The sequence below is a fragment of the Hippoglossus hippoglossus genome, chromosome 7, assembly GCF_009819705.1.
Source record: "Hippoglossus hippoglossus isolate fHipHip1 chromosome 7, fHipHip1.pri, whole genome shotgun sequence".
In the NCBI taxonomy this organism is placed as follows: domain Eukaryota; kingdom Metazoa; phylum Chordata; class Actinopteri; order Pleuronectiformes; family Pleuronectidae; genus Hippoglossus; species Hippoglossus hippoglossus.
In genome coordinates this window covers 7,614,852-7,632,082 of record NC_047157.1, presented here as the reverse complement: position 1 = coordinate 7,632,082, position 17,231 = coordinate 7,614,852, and the positions used below count along the sequence as shown (strand labels likewise).

The following is a 17,231-nucleotide window of genomic DNA, read 5'->3' as shown; positions in this document are numbered from 1 at the left end:
GTGGGTGATGATGGCAAGGTTCACTATAATTTACAGCTCAAATATTCATAATTTTACCAATAATGGGGAGAGCAAAGACTGAGCAAAACTGGAATGAAGTATTAAAAGATTGATTGTACAAATATCAGAAGAGTTTAGTTTAGTAATATCTCGACAAATACAGAACGTCAGTGCTCGGCTTGTGTTTGTAAAAGATGCAGAGACTTTGTAAAATTGTTAAAACTGTGCCTTCTGGGGAAAAGTGTCTGACAACTGCTGTGTAACACATGATGGATATCCGAAAGGACAAATTAATCTATCTATCTATCTATCTATCTGTCTATCCCTCTATTGGGATCTGTAGTTTTTCAGTAGCAATTGCATGTGAGCTAAAACTGTGCACTGGATGAGGTGTGTTGCTTGAGTGGCTGAAACATTCCATGGGTAATGAAGACAAAAATATTTGTGTGTATTGTGTGTATCCAAACTAAGGTTTTCTACCTTGGTTTGATTGGGATCGCTGGGAGAAGACATCGCTGTGAAAAGGATTTCATCCTCTGCGATTCTCACCTCATTGTACTTCTTCTGGCCTGGTGAGGGCAACGGACTGTGATCGGTGCTGTCGACTTCGCTGTCACTGTTGCTGGCTTCACTGTTAGCACTGGCACCGCTGGCGTGTCGCAACTTCTTCTTCTTCTCATCGCGTCCTTGGTTCTGGTGCTTGTAGTGTAGCACTGCCTCAAAATTCATCACGGCCCACGCGTGCCAGGCCTGCAGACAGATGGTACTTACTGGGTGAAGCTGGATTTCCAAGAGGTGGAAACTGGAAATGACTTCCACGTTTCTTATGATGCAATTTTCCAGTTTACCAAGGGGACAGACATCTCCCAAGGGGCTGTAATTTTTCTCATCCAAAAATAAAAGTTTAATGTTTGTTGCGTTATACAACCAGCTATTACAGGCGACAGGGAGTCATGAGGATGGATGGGGAGAGGGGTAATGTGGGTGTAGTGACATCTTTGTAGCCTGCAGCTCAGGCATGTTAAAGAAAAAGCAGAGATACTCTCAGCTATTCCATCACCTCATTTATTTGATGCATCAGGAAAGGAACCGCCAATGTGACAGTTTGATGAGCAAAATAAATGAACTGTGTGTAGAAAAATAGCTCTGTTATTATACGTTTGTTTAAATGGTAATTTAAATGGGGTCTAAAGTTTTCCTAATGACACATGAGTGTCAGGGCCGCCTCCTGCTGACACAGCTGGGATTTTACTGTGGCCAGAGAAAAGTCAACAGTGAAAGGTTAGAGATGAAGGGGAGGTACTGACCTTGTACCAGTTGCGGTCATGCTCAGTGGAATGGCTGTAATACTGCAACACCTTGGGGATGGTGCTCTCATTGATCCCCTGCAGACTGAGCTGCCACTCTCCCAGCTTCAGGAAACATCTACATGGAAGAAAGGGATAAACATAAAGACAGACATTTCATCTGAGATAACTTCTCAAATACCTGGTTTTCTTCCAATTAAAAAATCATTTTTTCATGTCTACAGAAAACCTGGCACACACGGTGAAGCATCGATGACATGCTGGCTTGTAATAAAGAGAAATACAACTTTCATCCTCACTCCACATCTTGAACGCATGTTCTTGCACTGTCAATTTGTGTTTGAGCCGGTATGATCTCCTGTAGGGTGTGTCCGTCTTTACAGCACTACGTTACACACCAGAAATGATGGGCTTTCAGCTAACAATAAAAAGGCTAGTTTGGTATTTTCAGTACGGATACTGTGGCAGAGGTGAAGAGACCAGCTCAACTGCTGTGGCTGTTCATCACGTGACATGAGAGGACAACATGATGTCTGGTTTTTAGTGTGATGATGATTTGCATTAGCTGTATCCATGTAGTTCACTTCATGCCCAGTTAAAAGTAAAATTCAATATGCAGGGTTGCAGTGGTAATGATGAGCAGAAATGGGCTACATAAAACAGTGTGCACACCCGACCCGAGCCCACCAGAATGCTGTGCTGGGTTCAGACAAAAATGTTGAAATGATATTTGGATTCGGGTCGAGTCTGTCACTTTAGCTGGGCTGATTTCTTTACACTACATATGTCTGTTTTAAGGGTAAACAAGCTATTACAATGTGTGTCAGTGACGGGGTAACACAAACTCAGTGCAGCTTATATCAACTACATTAGGCCCTGGTCGGGTTTGGACACAGTTCGGGTTGGTTTTCTATTGGGCTCAGATGGGTTCAGACAGAAAAATAGGGTCAGAGCCTCTCTTTATTACATATGGCTCAGAAGGAATAGGAAGAAAAAAATTTTGCAAGGGAACAAAAAAGTTAGCCCCCAAAAAAAACACATTTTAATGTTTTTGAGACCATCAAACATCCTAAAGTCACAAGTCATGGTTGTTAGTAGAAGCTCTGCAGTTGCAATAACAACATTAGCAACAAGCAAGCAAATGCAAAGCTGAGTCAAACCACAAAGAGAAATCATTATGAGTCTATAATCACTCTTCATCGACGTCATTACTCATAACGACTTGGTAGTGACATTAAGTATACCAAGGGCAGTTATTAAAAAGGAGTGAGATAATTATTCTGGACTTTCAAATCATCCACACATTTATCACCGCTACTTAAAAGAGCAGTGTAATCGTCTGGGATCCCATCTGGAGCTTTTCAATGATCCGAGGCCGTTTCATTTCTATTTAATCCAACAATGGGATCCCTACGGGGGACTTGACTCCATCCGTCACAGGAACACAGAAGCTGACAGGCAAATAATGTGACCAGTTTTGTGGGATCAAAACATAATTCGAACACAACGGCGCCAATCAGAGCAACTATTAAGCAGTGTGTTGTCAACCCATCTATCTGGTTTGAATACTGTTTGCAGACCACATCCAATAAATAATCTTTTAGAATTATGTTATTTATAGAGTGTTTTTCCATGGGAAAGCACTTTGGATTCAGAGCATCGAAGCCAAAATGTTTGTGTAAGTGGTTAACAGGTTGAAGTTTTAGGGAAGCAGCAGGGGGAGGACTGGGTGTTTGGGAACAACCTGTTTATTTAGACAGGAGACGCCAGGCTTACTGATCTTCAGGAAAGAAACAGTGAAATTACACAGGATTCTTGGGAGAGAGTGGAGGCATCCATGCGATTGTGTGAATGTGTGTGTCTGACGGAGCAGTCCAGGTGTGCTCCATACCACACAGCTAACCTGTATTCAGGAAAGTGTGTCAGCACGTCTGGAGAGAAGACGTCCTGACTGACAGTATACAGGTGTTTTCCCTAACATGCATTCCTCACACAGCCAGAGTCACTGTCTGGAAGAAGCACAAATGAAAAAAAAAAAAAAAAATCTGCTGCCTGTTGTCATGCTTGCGTGTGTTGTCAAGTATGATTTATGAAATGGGAGGGTGCACATGACTGCACAAGCCCAGATAAGACTACTGTATGATTTACTGTACATATGATTATACCTGTCTGCTTCTGTGTTGCACGTTTTGCTTGTTTTGAGTTGTTTGAACATAAAACAGCGCAGACAAATTATCTTTTCCTGCACTGGCAGGACGCTAGCACTCAATCGTAAAGGAGCTTTAGATATTTCCTGCAAATATTTTGATGAGCCCACAAGAGCACGAAAAACAACTTTAACAGTTTGAATTCATTCCCAGCTATTTTGGAGGATACACAACTTTCCATTTTCTAATGTCCTACACCAGCATCTGAAAACATAAGATAATTATTTGATCAAGTTTTTCAATAATCTGCTGTAAAGTTTGCCAACTGGTGCAGAGACTCCGTCTTTTCTGACAGTGAGGAGAGGTAATGACGGCGTAAAGGTGCCATGGCTGTGCCAGTGTGGTCAGAAACACCCACTGGGAGAGGAGAGACACTTGGTGAAACCTGTAGCATGGTGCCATGTGGTAGGTGATGAGGAGCTAAGACTGCCAACAGGGATCCTTTTATTGAGAAGTCTGAGGCGAGACATTCAGAAAGTCTGGCCAGCTTTGAAAAAGACCACAGGATGCCAATGGACTAGTAAAAGGTGTCACGCCAGATTGTGGTCATGCTCATGGAAAAGAAGCAGAATGCACTGTACGTGACCCTGGGTGTTTACATTTTGAGGACAGAAAACACGTGAGCTGACTTTTTCCTTGCTGCACATTGCTTCACATTCTCTCTGTTTCAATGAAGTGGGTTTTAGAATTCCCAAACCACGACTAAGCACATTATGCATTGGCATTACTGTGGGGGAATCTGACAAATTGTGGATTTACTTTCCCTCCAGCTGGGCTGGACTGGCCATCTGGCACACCAGGCACTTTCCCGGTGGGCCGATGTACCTTGTCCGACGACGCTGTTGTCTTTTTTGTTGTTGTTGTTGTCTGATGGGCCCATAAACACCTCCCCCTTTCGGCTCTGTGCCGGCTTCATTTAATAATGAATGGAGAAAAAAAATGGAGAAGAAACAGAATGGTTGGATGGATGGGGCCTGTCTGGGCCAAAATACCAGGGCCGATTTGTTGTCCCAGTGCAGCCCTGCCCTCAAGAGTTTCAGCTTGTGTTGTAGACCAATAACCAAAGCAATGGAGTCAGTCTGTCTATTCATCTAATGTTTGTTTTTTCCAAAACCATTGTGTATGTGATGCAACTCATTTATCCAAGTGTGCCATCTTAGTATCTTGGTTTTCGTACTAGTAAATGCTTATAAGCAACTTTTTGATTATAGATAATAGAAAAGATAAACTGTACCGTAAATGTACATATATAACTACAGTGACATTTTCAGCAATCACCTACACTCTTGTAAAGTGAATAGCAATGATACGCTTCCTCTGGTCCATCTGCATGAACATAATGTATAAGTATTCAGATTACTCCTATATAAGGGCCACATGGACTGTTGTATTCGTTGCATTATGACTGTATGGATTAAGACATTGTAATGTTAAAGGTTAGACTGTTGAAGTGTCAAGATTTCAGACTGAGTCAATCATCTGTCACAACACAACTTCATCAGGTTGTTATTTACTCCAGTTCAAGACTCATTTTACTAAATCGTCCAGTTTCTGGAGACAATTTGGGTCCTCTGAAGCAAATCATTATCATATAACCTGCTCTAGCTCAATGTTAGGCCCATTCTGGCAGGAAGGTCATAAAGTTTTGGAAAAGGTTTTCCAGTTTAAAATTCCATTTAATTTGGAGTCTCTCTATTTGGGAGTTCTGCCTTCAGAAAATGTTACCAGGTTGCTGGAAAAAAAATCAGATTCCTAAAAATTTACTGAAACAAGAAAAACCTGAATTTGATGATTGGATTGCCATTATTTATTATATCTTTGCAATGGAAAGAATAACGTGTTCCATGAGACCGCAAAAGGACAGGTTTTTGAAAATATGATAATTTTTTCAGAACTTATATTTCTCTGTTTTACAGAGAAATATAATCTGTTTTACGTTTGAAGAATCGTTCACCAGTTACTTCAACTGTATTGGATTTGGCTGGAAATCTGTTTACCCCTGAAACCCCCAAAGTGTTTTGTGGACTCAAACACTTCATCCTCCCCTCCATCAGCACAGTGGTGAATAGATAGTGAATTTTTATTAACTATCCCTTTGAGTTGCAGTTTACTTCAAAGTCTGCCCAGAGTATGTGTAGTGAAGACTATAAAGAAAAGTAATGATTGTATTAAGTGTGTATTGTTATTTTTTGTTATAATTAGCACAATTCTTGAGTTATGTCCTAAAATGTGTCTGTGAGCTCACAGTGACCTTTGACCACTAAAATCTAATCAGTTCATCATTGATTGCAAGTGAATGTAAGTGAAGGAAATTTGGAGAAACTCCCTTAAGGTGTTCTTGGAATCAGGTATTCACGACACACTAATACCTCCAGCTGAAGCCTGGGCAGAGACATATTTAAACAGAAAAAATCTGGAAAGGTATGTAGACACTTGATAGTCACCTTAATCCAACCTCATTATGCCTTGTCATAGCAAGGAAATTCCCATGTCTTGTAATCACATTACCATTAGCACCATTCCTTTTCATGACAGTGAGCCAACATGCACAATACCATGGAAGTGAAGCAGCTACATGGAGTTCAGCCATCATTCATTGTACTGTTCACGCCTGTGCTTTTGATACAGCGACAGGTCGAAACGTCTTCTGAGAGAAAGGCTCATTAGATGGTGAACTGCTGCTAATGTGTTTCCAGAAAAGAGACAGACAGACAGACCTGGCCATCAGTTTGTGGACCTCCTGCTTGTGCTGTTGGTCCTCGGCTGCAATGGCGTGCTGGGCCTGCTGCTGCATCCCTTGCACAAAGTGCTGCATGTGCTGAAAGGCATCAATCTGGGGGAGTACAAAACAAATGCAGGTAAAGACTTGGTGTCACTCAGAGAAGTGTGTATGTCTGTGGTGCCTGAAATTAGTCTGAATTAAATATTAGCATGTGATATATGATTAACAGTGAACAGTTGACTAGCATTATTGATTGTATAAATGAGAATTGTATAGATAGACTACAGATGTTCTATTTTCTATAGATCTATAGACTATAGTTTAACTGTCCTGTTTTCATGCAGGTAAGCACATACAGATTGGGCTTTTCTGTTCATATCACAGTTAGGACCTCTGTAAAGTAGTCTGTGCTACATACAAAGCTACTTGCACAGATCTGGGATACTGACAGACTGCATAACTGCTGTGGTCAGCATTTTTCTTTACTTTTTATGAGCTTCTAGTTAAGTTGACATGTAGAAGTTTAAAATTACTGCTTGGAAAAAGATTTAATTATTTGACTGGATCAGATAATCTAGAAATTGTCTAATGCCAGTAGAAGAGTCCAATCATAGCAAGTCGTAGCAAGCTATGCTGAGCGTTCTACACAGTGTGTGCGCGTGTGCATATTTTTAAATTCTCATTCGTCTGGTGAGCAGTGCAGCTGGCCCTGACAACTGTAAAGCTTGCACTCACACTTACCTAAGTCCCCTAATGAGACCTGCACTCTGGAGCCGCAATAGTTATTCAACACCTGGTAATATATATGTATGTTTATGTGTGCCTGGGGGGTATATATACTATATGTGAAAGTGTGTGTGTGTGTGTGTGTGTGTGTGTGTGTGTGTGTGTGTGTGTGTGTGTGATTACCAAACAGCTCTGGTAATACGTAGTGTGAAACATAGTATAATGTTAGGTCACCATAGCTGAAAAGTGGAATGTGTCCATGTTCTGAACGCACAGACAGAACTGATCTTTCTGAACAAAAAAAAATGAGGCTCACTTCATCCAATGCTACCATGGAAACAAAAGATAAATTATTAACATTAATTTAAATGTAACAGCTGAGTTGATTTTACACAAACCGCAGCAACATAACCTCCAAAAGAATTGCAATAATGAATGCACATACAATCAAACCCTTTAATCTTACAATTTCTGAAACACTAACTTTTTAAATCCGAATAAATGCAATGCTGTCCAAAGTTACATATATTCACTTGAGATCTGCTGTGACTTCAATCTGACTTTAACTGCACTTAAGGATTTCTTTCCTCCACATCATCATCTGGATCGGCTGTTTTTAGACAACATACAAATCACTCCCGAAAAGTCAATTGACTTATTAGTGAAATTCACAAATAAATATAACAGCCAACGTTCATCTCATTATCGGGCTGATTTATACCTGCAATAACTTTCCCCTCTGTTTTTGGTGTCTACCAGCTCCCGAGGGAAATATCTGGCTCTTTAGCTGCTAAATGTTCCACTATGTCCACCAGCTACTTGTTTGTTGCTGAGCAAGTAATGTACTCAGGGTTTTTAGAGCTTTTTCACTGAAAACAGCTGCCTGCTGGAGCTTTGCCACTGTAAGTTCAGTTACTATGATCAAAAACAATAAAATTGGTGCTCAGACTGTAAAAAATTTGATGCAACTCACTATAATGTTCTGTAAAGCAGAGTGGAGCTGCAGATTCAGGTGATAATCCTCTGCAGGTTCAACTCTACAAGCAATTCATTCCACATTGTTTCCATGTGTGTTTGTACAGGGTTTGTATGAAATGTTTTACATTTGTACCTCAAAGTAAGTTCTAAGCTACAGTCCCTAACCCAACTACAGAGAATCTTCCAAACATTTGTTTCTTCTTAAAACTAATATTTATTACAGTTCTTTACCAAATACCTTTACCATGCTGGTGGGTGTTACGTGTAACCCTGCATGAGCATTTTTGCACATCACTTGCGGGCGGTTCTGTGGAGAAGTGGAGCAACTACAATCAATTGGTCCAATCAGCTGGAGTAGAAGTGAGTCATTGAGCTTTATTTTACTGGCACTAGACTGATATTATGTAGTCTCCCTGTTCAGTATTCTTAAATTTCAATTCCTTTTTACAGATGCGGCTGGTTGGTGTTGATATTTCTAATACTGTTTCTCTTTCTCAACAGGAAATTAATTTCAAAGTTGCAAACTATGAACAACAAATTACAATATGTATTAAAAATTGTCTCAATTTCAAACCACCAATGATCTGTTTGCTCCTACCTTGCGGGCACTCTTCCACATATACTTCATATAAGCGTAGGTGACATGTGGGTGGGCTGTGGGCAGCGGGTGATCAAGTTGCTTGGAGGGGTCGACGCCAAGAAGGAGCACCAGGGTCTTATGGGCCAGTGCCTGAAGGGATGAAGAGTGCAACAGAGGTCAAAGGGCAAAAGAATGGTTAGAAGGCGAGAACAGCAGCTTTCCCCACGACATTACACAGACTACTGACTACAGGTTACCCGATAAAGAGGCAAAAAAAAAAGAGGGGGCCAAGAAACTTTAACCTCGCGATTCCACAAGGTATAATGTCTTAGTGGGATAATTTTTTGCAACTGCTAGTAATCACATCTCTTTTTTAAATGATATCATTGTTGGTCAGTCTGTCACCCTGTGTGTAAAAAAAAAAAAAAAGCAAAGGAAAATTGCACCATTTAAATTGAGAAGATATGTGGGTTCAGGTTTCTAAACAGTGTGATTGAGAGTGCTGCTCTACTTTCATTAGTGCCAACTTAAAAAGGGTTGAACTGAAGTTCAATTTCATGGCTGGAGTTCATGGCCACACTTAACTCTGTGAGAGCTCAACTTCCCTTTTCCGTTTGACAAGACTTATTTAATCAGCTCTGATTTATTCCTCCTGAATGCTATGGGCTGACAATTAATTATAGAATGAATTATCGGGGCCAGACATCAGGATTCAAAGACTCTTAGGACAATACATATTATACTGCACTGATGTTTAATTTTAAATGGTTTGTTGTGGAAATTTACTGTTTACTGTATTTTATTGTGAGCAGGATCTCCTTTCTTAAATGCGATACAGTAAAACCTTTTTCACATTGACACTACAACAAAATCTGATGTTTTTAAAATCCTGCATAGGAGCTTCACAGCATGATCCAGGTTATTATTGTTCTTTAGTTTTGTTGCCTTCCACTGAATGTACTGACCAGGCGTCCACTCCTGCCACAGAGGCTGGCGTACTTCAGCCAAGTCCTCATGTCCTCGTGGGGGCTGATGACCAGCGATCGGACCATCAGGATCCTCTGCCAGTCCTCCACAATACGCTGACAACCCTGGAGGGAATAACACACAAAAAAACAAGGGACGATGAGTAAAACGCCTCATGCTTTTGTTCCTCCCTTCAAAGAAAGGCACCTATACTTGTTAACTCGAGAGAAAGAACACACGTGTTACTACCAATGGTGTCTGTTGTCAACATGCCCACACGTGAGTGCAAGTTCATGTGTCAGAAAAAAGAAACACACACACACACACACACACACACACACACACACACACACACACACACACACACACACACACACACACACACACACACACACACACACACACACACACACACACACACACACACACACACAGGTCATTTTAAATAGGTTTGTAAAGTCCATTAGCAGAAATGCTCTATTAAATATTCTCTGAACCCCAACCTCACCCTCATGGTCATGATGTAACACAGTGCTGCAGCAGCAGGAAGCACAAACAACATTGGAGTAACTACAAAACAAAACTCTGTGCTGGATAACATTTTTCTTTACAATTTTATATGAATTTCAGACATATGGTTATAAAATAAAAAAACAACTTCAGCAAAAAGTAGATCTATCAACTACCTTCAAAGATAATTCAATCTATCTTTGTATTTTCTAATTTCATAGTCCTTTTTCAACCTCCTGTACTTCCTTAGATGGCAAAAGAATGTCCACGCAAATCTTTTAGTAAGCTGTTGGAATCTGGGGCTTGAAAAAAAAAAAACACTACAGTTTCTGGAGTAGATTTAACATGACAGGATAAGAGGCTGTGTGCAGTACCAAATTATCCAGTTCACCCAACTTAATTTAAAGTAACAAACTATTTATCATGTGGTCTTCTTCTTCCCATATTCCCAGATACACACAATTCTCTTATTCTATTTAAGAACGGCAATCAAGTTTCATATAAAATAGGCCATTTACAGTACAGCCAGACAAATATGGAATTTTGGGGGTCGATGCTGATAACGATATTAGGGAGCAAGAATTATCAGATAATGATTTATTGGCTGATACATACATTTAAAAAATATATATATTTGGCGATGATTCCGTCAGTCATTATTAAACCCATATGACAAAGAAATGCAATTGAGGATTGATATTTACCACAAATACAACAAAATAAATACAACTTCAATTCTGGTGCATATCGGCAAAAATTAACACAGAGACCGACATGTCTGTGAAAGGCTCATAGAGGCTCTACTTTGCAGAGATCAAAGCATTGATTAACATACCACTCTTCTGCCGCAATGCAAGTAAACTAAGCCTCGAAAGTAAATGTTGATTCTTAGTTGATGACTTACAAAACCCTGAGTCTGTACAAAGGCCGCAATGGAAGTTGGAACTGCTACTACAGAATATAAAGGATCATTAGGGCCATATCTGCAGGAGGTGGTGCTGTATATTACCATCATACTCACAGAGTAAGACTTCACTGAAAACAGCTAAATATATACGAGCTGTCAGAAAGAGCGCTCAGCTTCCCAGGATGTCTTGGACACTTGACAAGGATATGGAAGCAGATGAAGAGAGCCAAGAGGTAAAATATAACCTGCATTGCTGTACGAAGGCAACACCCATGGAACTGTCTCACACGCACTTGGGACATGGCCACCCAATGCCTGTGGAGACGTGAGAGATGACACAGACAAGACTGTCGCAGGGTCAACAGGGCAGCTGGACGTCATGGCATTCTCAACAGATTTGTCAGCTGGACTAACAGGTCTAACTTATGACACTCTCATGCAAAAATACAAAATAGGCTGTCAGGGGGCAAGGCAGTACTAACACAAGGGCACTATAAGCCCAGCAGGATGACTGGGTCCTTAGGAAACCACCCTAGGAAAACCCTAGGAGGTGCCTTAAAGCACTGACTGACTGTTCTACTGTCCCATGGGGCTGAGGGTTGGTTAATAAATGTCCAATAAAAAATTGTCCAATAAAAATTTCCCAATAAAAATTTCCTCTAGATGCATGATCTGCATCTAGAGGAAATAAGAAAACACAACAGGGTCTCAAAGTATCGAACTGCTACCTAGGGCTAAGTTGGTTGGTTGTGACATGAAAAAAAGTGGATGATCTCACTCATTCCAGACATGAACAAAAATCAATGGGGAGTGGTATTTTAAAGCACACTTACATCTAACCCCTTTGATGAAGAAGAGACTGTTCGAGGAAGAAAGAGTAAAGGAGAGGAACCGCGACTCCCCGACAGATGTGTGAGGTCAGCCTCAAATAAATCACTAGAGAGGACGAACCTGTCAAGTACTGCAGCCCCAGCTTTGGTGCTGCCATTATGGGCTCAGACGGTTTGCTCTGAAAGACCCCTCTTGATCCCAAATACCCCCGCGAACCAACCTCCGTTTTATGAATGGAAAAAGTCAAGATGATCAAGAGTATCCTCATTTTACTGCACAGGTGTGTGCGTGTGCATGTTTTCCATTAAATTGGTCGATCTAATTTCGTAGAAACCTTTGAAATGTCACAGGAAATTTAGTGGGAGATAAGTGCTTGTTGACAGCTCGGTAAAACCAATCAACACAAATACAACAGTTTCAAAGAGAACAGAGGTTTTTGTCTTTAACATGGTCTTGGTGCTGAATAATATCAAACTTTGAAAACATAAGAGAATTCTCTTGTCTCCTTGCTTGGTTTTATGGAAAGAACAATGCTATTTGTCTTCTGTTTTCTTATGCAGAGTCAATGCCAACATTAGGTTTGATGGAGCATTTCAGGATGACAGATTGCAGATGAATAGAATTTTGTTGAGCAGTGAGTAAGGTGAAGGATGATTATTATATTTTGGTGATGAGGATTTTCCTTAATGTCAGTAAAATGTGAGCAGGAGATGAGGAATGCCCACAGGGAATGAGAGTAAGTAGCATTATACATGCTGCATTAAATTGAGCATAATACGGCATGTATAATACAGAGAATCAGGGATGATACAAAGCAGATCAAAAGTTTATCTGCCTGACTTAAAACTTTTCCTTGAAAGTGCATGTACAAGGCTGAGTCATTTCAAATAATCACATTTTGATTCAGCTGTGAAAGAGCCAACATGGAAAAGATGAGCTTTAACAGTATTATCTTAGATCGGATGGCATTTGTCTCATGTTCAAAAGACTTGGCGAGCGGCATATATTTCCAAACCACTTGTGGATTTGTGGTTGTTCCACACGTCCTCATGTCTCATTTAACAGCATGTACAACTCTGTAATTCACAATTAATAAAGATAATAGTAGTAATCATAATCAGTCTTGGGAAGCACAGGGTCTGGATGGGTTTGCACAGTGGGTTGCAAAAAATGAGTCAAGTTTTTCCCTGAGTATTCTTACAAAGGTCATTTCAAGCTGGCAAAGGCAACTTTGATCAGAAGTGATCGTGGTGTGTAGCTGTGTTTGGAAAGGTCAGTTGTAATAACCCATTGCACCCTGGGTAAACAGGGTAACAAGTCTATTTACTGTATGTGCTAACCATCCCTTTTGACCATGACTTCCAGTTAATGAACAAAACTATCAGCACACAGGCCCAAGTGCTGACAGCAACTGCATTTTAAATGCAAGGCTCAGATCTGACTTCACTTTTTCAACATGTCACTCTGTTTTATCACTGTAATAAGATCCAATCCCATCGCATGACATCATGAGCTTCAACACAAGTTTACACTGACCTCCTATGCCACTGCTGTTGTCAATATACACAACTTCTACGACTACAATAATACGATACGATAATACAATAACACTTAGATTCAAATGTGAAAGGTTGTTGACATGCGGCTGCCTCCTGGATTCAGTATTCAGCTCTTTACAACATAAGACCACCTCCACTACTGTGAAAGAAAATGCTGATAGAGAGTTACAGTGATAAAGCACATAGTGCACAAACAAGTGCCAATAACCTTGGATGCGCCAAACAAATATTTTTCCTGCTTCATTTTTCTTTGTTGATGTAACTACACTTCTAAGATTGCTACTGAACTTCAAATAGCCTTGTTTGGAAAGATTGTTTATTTATTAGCATCACCATTAGCTGTGCCCTGAAGCACAGCATATCTCCCTGGGGTCCACCTCAAAAACATACATTAAAACTGTAACAAATTTGAAACCATAATATGTTCCCCATGTGGCTGCGGGGACTACCGATGTTCACTTGATGTTTTTTCTAAGCACCCTCAGCACAACATGACACTACATTTCAAATCTCCTTTGAAATTACTCACAATTTTTGAAATAACCACAGAGAAGTGGACATAGAGACCTACTCGATGGAGAAGCCCCACTGAGGTATTCACATATGTCTTTGACTGTACAGATGGTGTATGGCTTGAAATGTTTCCCATTAGTAACAGTAGCCTTTCCAACATCTGCTTTACATTGCATCTGTAGTTGCACACGTGATTGAGTGTGTGTGTGTGTGTGTGTGTGTATGGTGTGTGCGTGTGTCCATATATCATGTGCTGTGGTTACCTGAAGCCTCTCCCACCATGTTTCCCTGATGATGTCCCTCCTCTCTGGCACCAGCTTGTACTGGATCACCTCCTCCAGCTCTGACAGCATCTGGCAAGATACCATGGCCTAGAAAACAAACACACATATGCACACACTCATTCTTATCCAGGCGTTCATTGTTAAATTAGAGCTTAAATTGCCCTGATAGAGAAAAAATTCCCATCTGCTCAATATGAGAAGCATCATAGCAGCTTGAAAATTCATCAGAATAGATCCAGCAAGCAACTGGACGTTCCTGTGAGGACTCTGTCAGAAAAGGTCAGTCATCTCCATTTGATGGCCTGGTTTACACCTGACATTTGGAACTACATCCAAAGTCTAGATGGCTGCTGATGTGTGTCTGCTGTCAGTCTTCATGGTGAACAAAGACAGTGTGTGCATCAACATCAACCAGGATCAAACATTTTTTGGGGATAAGGTTACTGTAACTGACGCCATCTGTATGACAGGAGCACTGCTGTTGTCATATCTGATTTGAAATGTTGTTTGGATAATTCCATGTAAACAGATAATAATATGGAATACAAAGCTGTGTTGAAAGCATTCATATTTATGATTTTGACTTCTATAGCGTGTAGAGCAGACACTATCAAGTTCTATAAATCATCCCTTTGTTGTTGTGACATACTCCGTTCGCACATGACCGCTCTGAAAAATGAGAAAGTAGACTGAAGCCAGGGGTTGAATATTTTCTCTTACCCCGTAGGCTCGACTGTAGCTCTCTCCAGCCATGGCCGTCAGCTCCGCATCCAGGAGGTCTCTTGCTTTGTCAATACACTAAAAACAAAAACACACAATGGATCCTTAGGTTTACAATTACACATTAATAAAACAATGACAATGTAAGAAAAAAAATTCCTCCACTCACTCAAATACTGTAAGTTAGCCCTCACATGTATTCTTTGGTGCTTTCACCAAGGAGGTTATGGGTTCACCCATGTCCATTTGTTTGTTGGTTTGTTTATAAGCAAGATTACGCAAAAACCATGAAACTTGATGGAAGAATGCAGTATGGGTCAGGAAAGAAGACGCTGAACTTTGGTGCGGATCCGGATTCGCCCCCTGATCCGGATCCGGATCCCAAATCTCTTTCTTTAACATTGTGAGATGTGTTTTTCTTAACACTTTCTTTGATTTCTCAGAAAATTACGATTTGACTGAAACTCATTAGTAAAGCTGAAAAAATAGCAATTATGGCATTTACCCAATAATGTAATGATGGCATGACTCCAGATTGCCATGACACAATGTCACACTTGCTTGCGGACCAGCCAGGATTGGACGAAACCCAGGGAAATAAAACACTCTGTACAAACGAACAAAAGACTCAGACTGTTTTTACTTATGTGCTACCAACAGTGACACAGGTCTCGAAATCCAGCTTGTGTATCAAACGCCTTGATGCCAAGTGTTTTATGAGCAGAAGTAGATGAACTGTTAGGAGTGACAGTATGAAGGTGATATAATCATGGTTGTGGATGTCATTCACATCTTTAAAGAAAAACCTTGCACATTCAGGAGGGCAGAGGGACTGGAAAGTGAAGAAGAAGAATTCAGAATGGGGACTGTTAGTCATCGTTCCCATCATGACCATGATGTACTGAAACATTTTTATGACTTTCAACTGAACACCAAAGATTTTTTTACTACCTTCCTGTTATTTTGGGTGTATTACTGTATATTACTGAGTCATTTCTAAAAAATTCCAGGTCCCTGACTTTTCCTACCAGGACAACCCAGTCAAGGACACTGCATTCAAATGTTCCATCACAAGTGAGAATCCTGACGGGTGGAAAAACAGCGACTGATAGAAACACCTGATCCAGTGCAGCAGAGGAGACAAACGGGGACATGAGTACAGCCAATGTTTTTAGGGAGCTGTTATTTGTGGGAGGGTAAAATCAGGGAGAATGACTGAGAAGGCCAGGACACAGCTGTTTCAGACCCACTCCCAACAATTATTTTTTTCGTGGGGAGGGAAAGGAGTGATGGCGTGCCAAAACACCTTTTCAGGCATGCACAACAAGAGGAGGGGTTGTGGGAGGGTGGTTAGGACAAGGTGACAATGAGGCTACGTCTTTACAGCCCCCACTCAGTTATGGACCTGTTTACTCCTGAGTTACTGGTGCTGGGGCCTCATTGGAAATGTGCAGTCCAGACGACTCCTGATAAATGCAGTGTCTGGCTCCTAGCAGCACAAAACAAACCATGACCCAATCTCCAATCCTCTTACATAAAGGTTGCACTTGTGTTCTTACATAGGGTTTAAGTCCAGTAATATGGTTCTACCTTATAGTGTGATTTGACGGCCTCTTTGTGAATAGCTGGGCCAAATCAACCACTAATGGAAACTCAAAACAAAGCCCAAACATGACTGTGAAGTCAAAGGAAGGGCTCGAAGACAATTTACAAATCAAACGCAGTCTGGTGGACTGTATACATCATGAATCTTGGCACGGCAGACTGCTTTACTAGCAGGGAGCACAACTGCTGTGTCTACACATCATCGCTGCAACCAAACACTGAGATTTCCAAAGCAAAGAAACCTGACCCTCACACAGATGCACACCAACACTCCTGGAGCAAACCTCTGGCTGTTTGGGGCTATGGAGGCTGGAAACTACCCTATGGAATCAAAAGGTTCGAGTTCGAGGATTACCCACCCCATCCGGAAGACTTGACTGAGCTCATGTTGACATTTAAGCTTTCACCCTCCCTCCATCTGCTTTTCATTCCGCTTCATTCATTGTGAGTGGCCTCATTGTCAGCGAGAGTCAAAAGTCTGCTTTCCCTATTCAGCTGATGCAGAGTGCTACAGGCCACACCTGGAGTCAATCTGCAAATGAGAGAGGGGCGGGAGGCTGTCGAGGAGACGAGGGGGCACAGAGAGCGGGCCTCCGGGGCTTTGTGGTGAAAAAGCCACTTGTAAGATGAGTCCAGGGGAAACTGGAGGAGCAGGTGTTTACTGGTGTTGGTGCTGCAGCTTGGGTTTGTTAGACGTGCGGGCATCCAACTTGAACAAATCCATTTCCAGGGAGCATGAGCTCATGTATGATCCACACCTTCCTCAAATGAGGAAAACACCACCCTGACCTCTACCAGACCTTGTTGACAGGCAGA

At 41.1% G+C, this 17,231-nt stretch overlaps 1 protein-coding gene across 2 annotated transcripts in view; it reads right to left on the bottom strand.

Annotated features, from left to right (window-relative positions):
• Positions 1–17,231, bottom strand: part of mtor (mechanistic target of rapamycin kinase) — an 89,725-nt gene that overhangs the window by 14,448 nt on the left and 58,046 nt on the right. For both annotated transcript variants that reach the window (XM_034590217.1, XM_034590218.1), the window contains exons 33-39: positions 14,811–14,888; positions 14,070–14,177; positions 9,486–9,611; positions 8,539–8,670; positions 6,232–6,347; positions 1,308–1,425; positions 481–750 (exon numbers count right to left, since the gene is read on the bottom strand). In XM_034590217.1, coding sequence (XP_034446108.1) covers positions 481–750; positions 1,308–1,425; positions 6,232–6,347; positions 8,539–8,670; positions 9,486–9,611; positions 14,070–14,177; positions 14,811–14,888 — 948 coding nt within the window. The remainder of the gene's footprint in view (positions 1–480; positions 751–1,307; positions 1,426–6,231; positions 6,348–8,538; positions 8,671–9,485; positions 9,612–14,069; positions 14,178–14,810; positions 14,889–17,231) is intronic.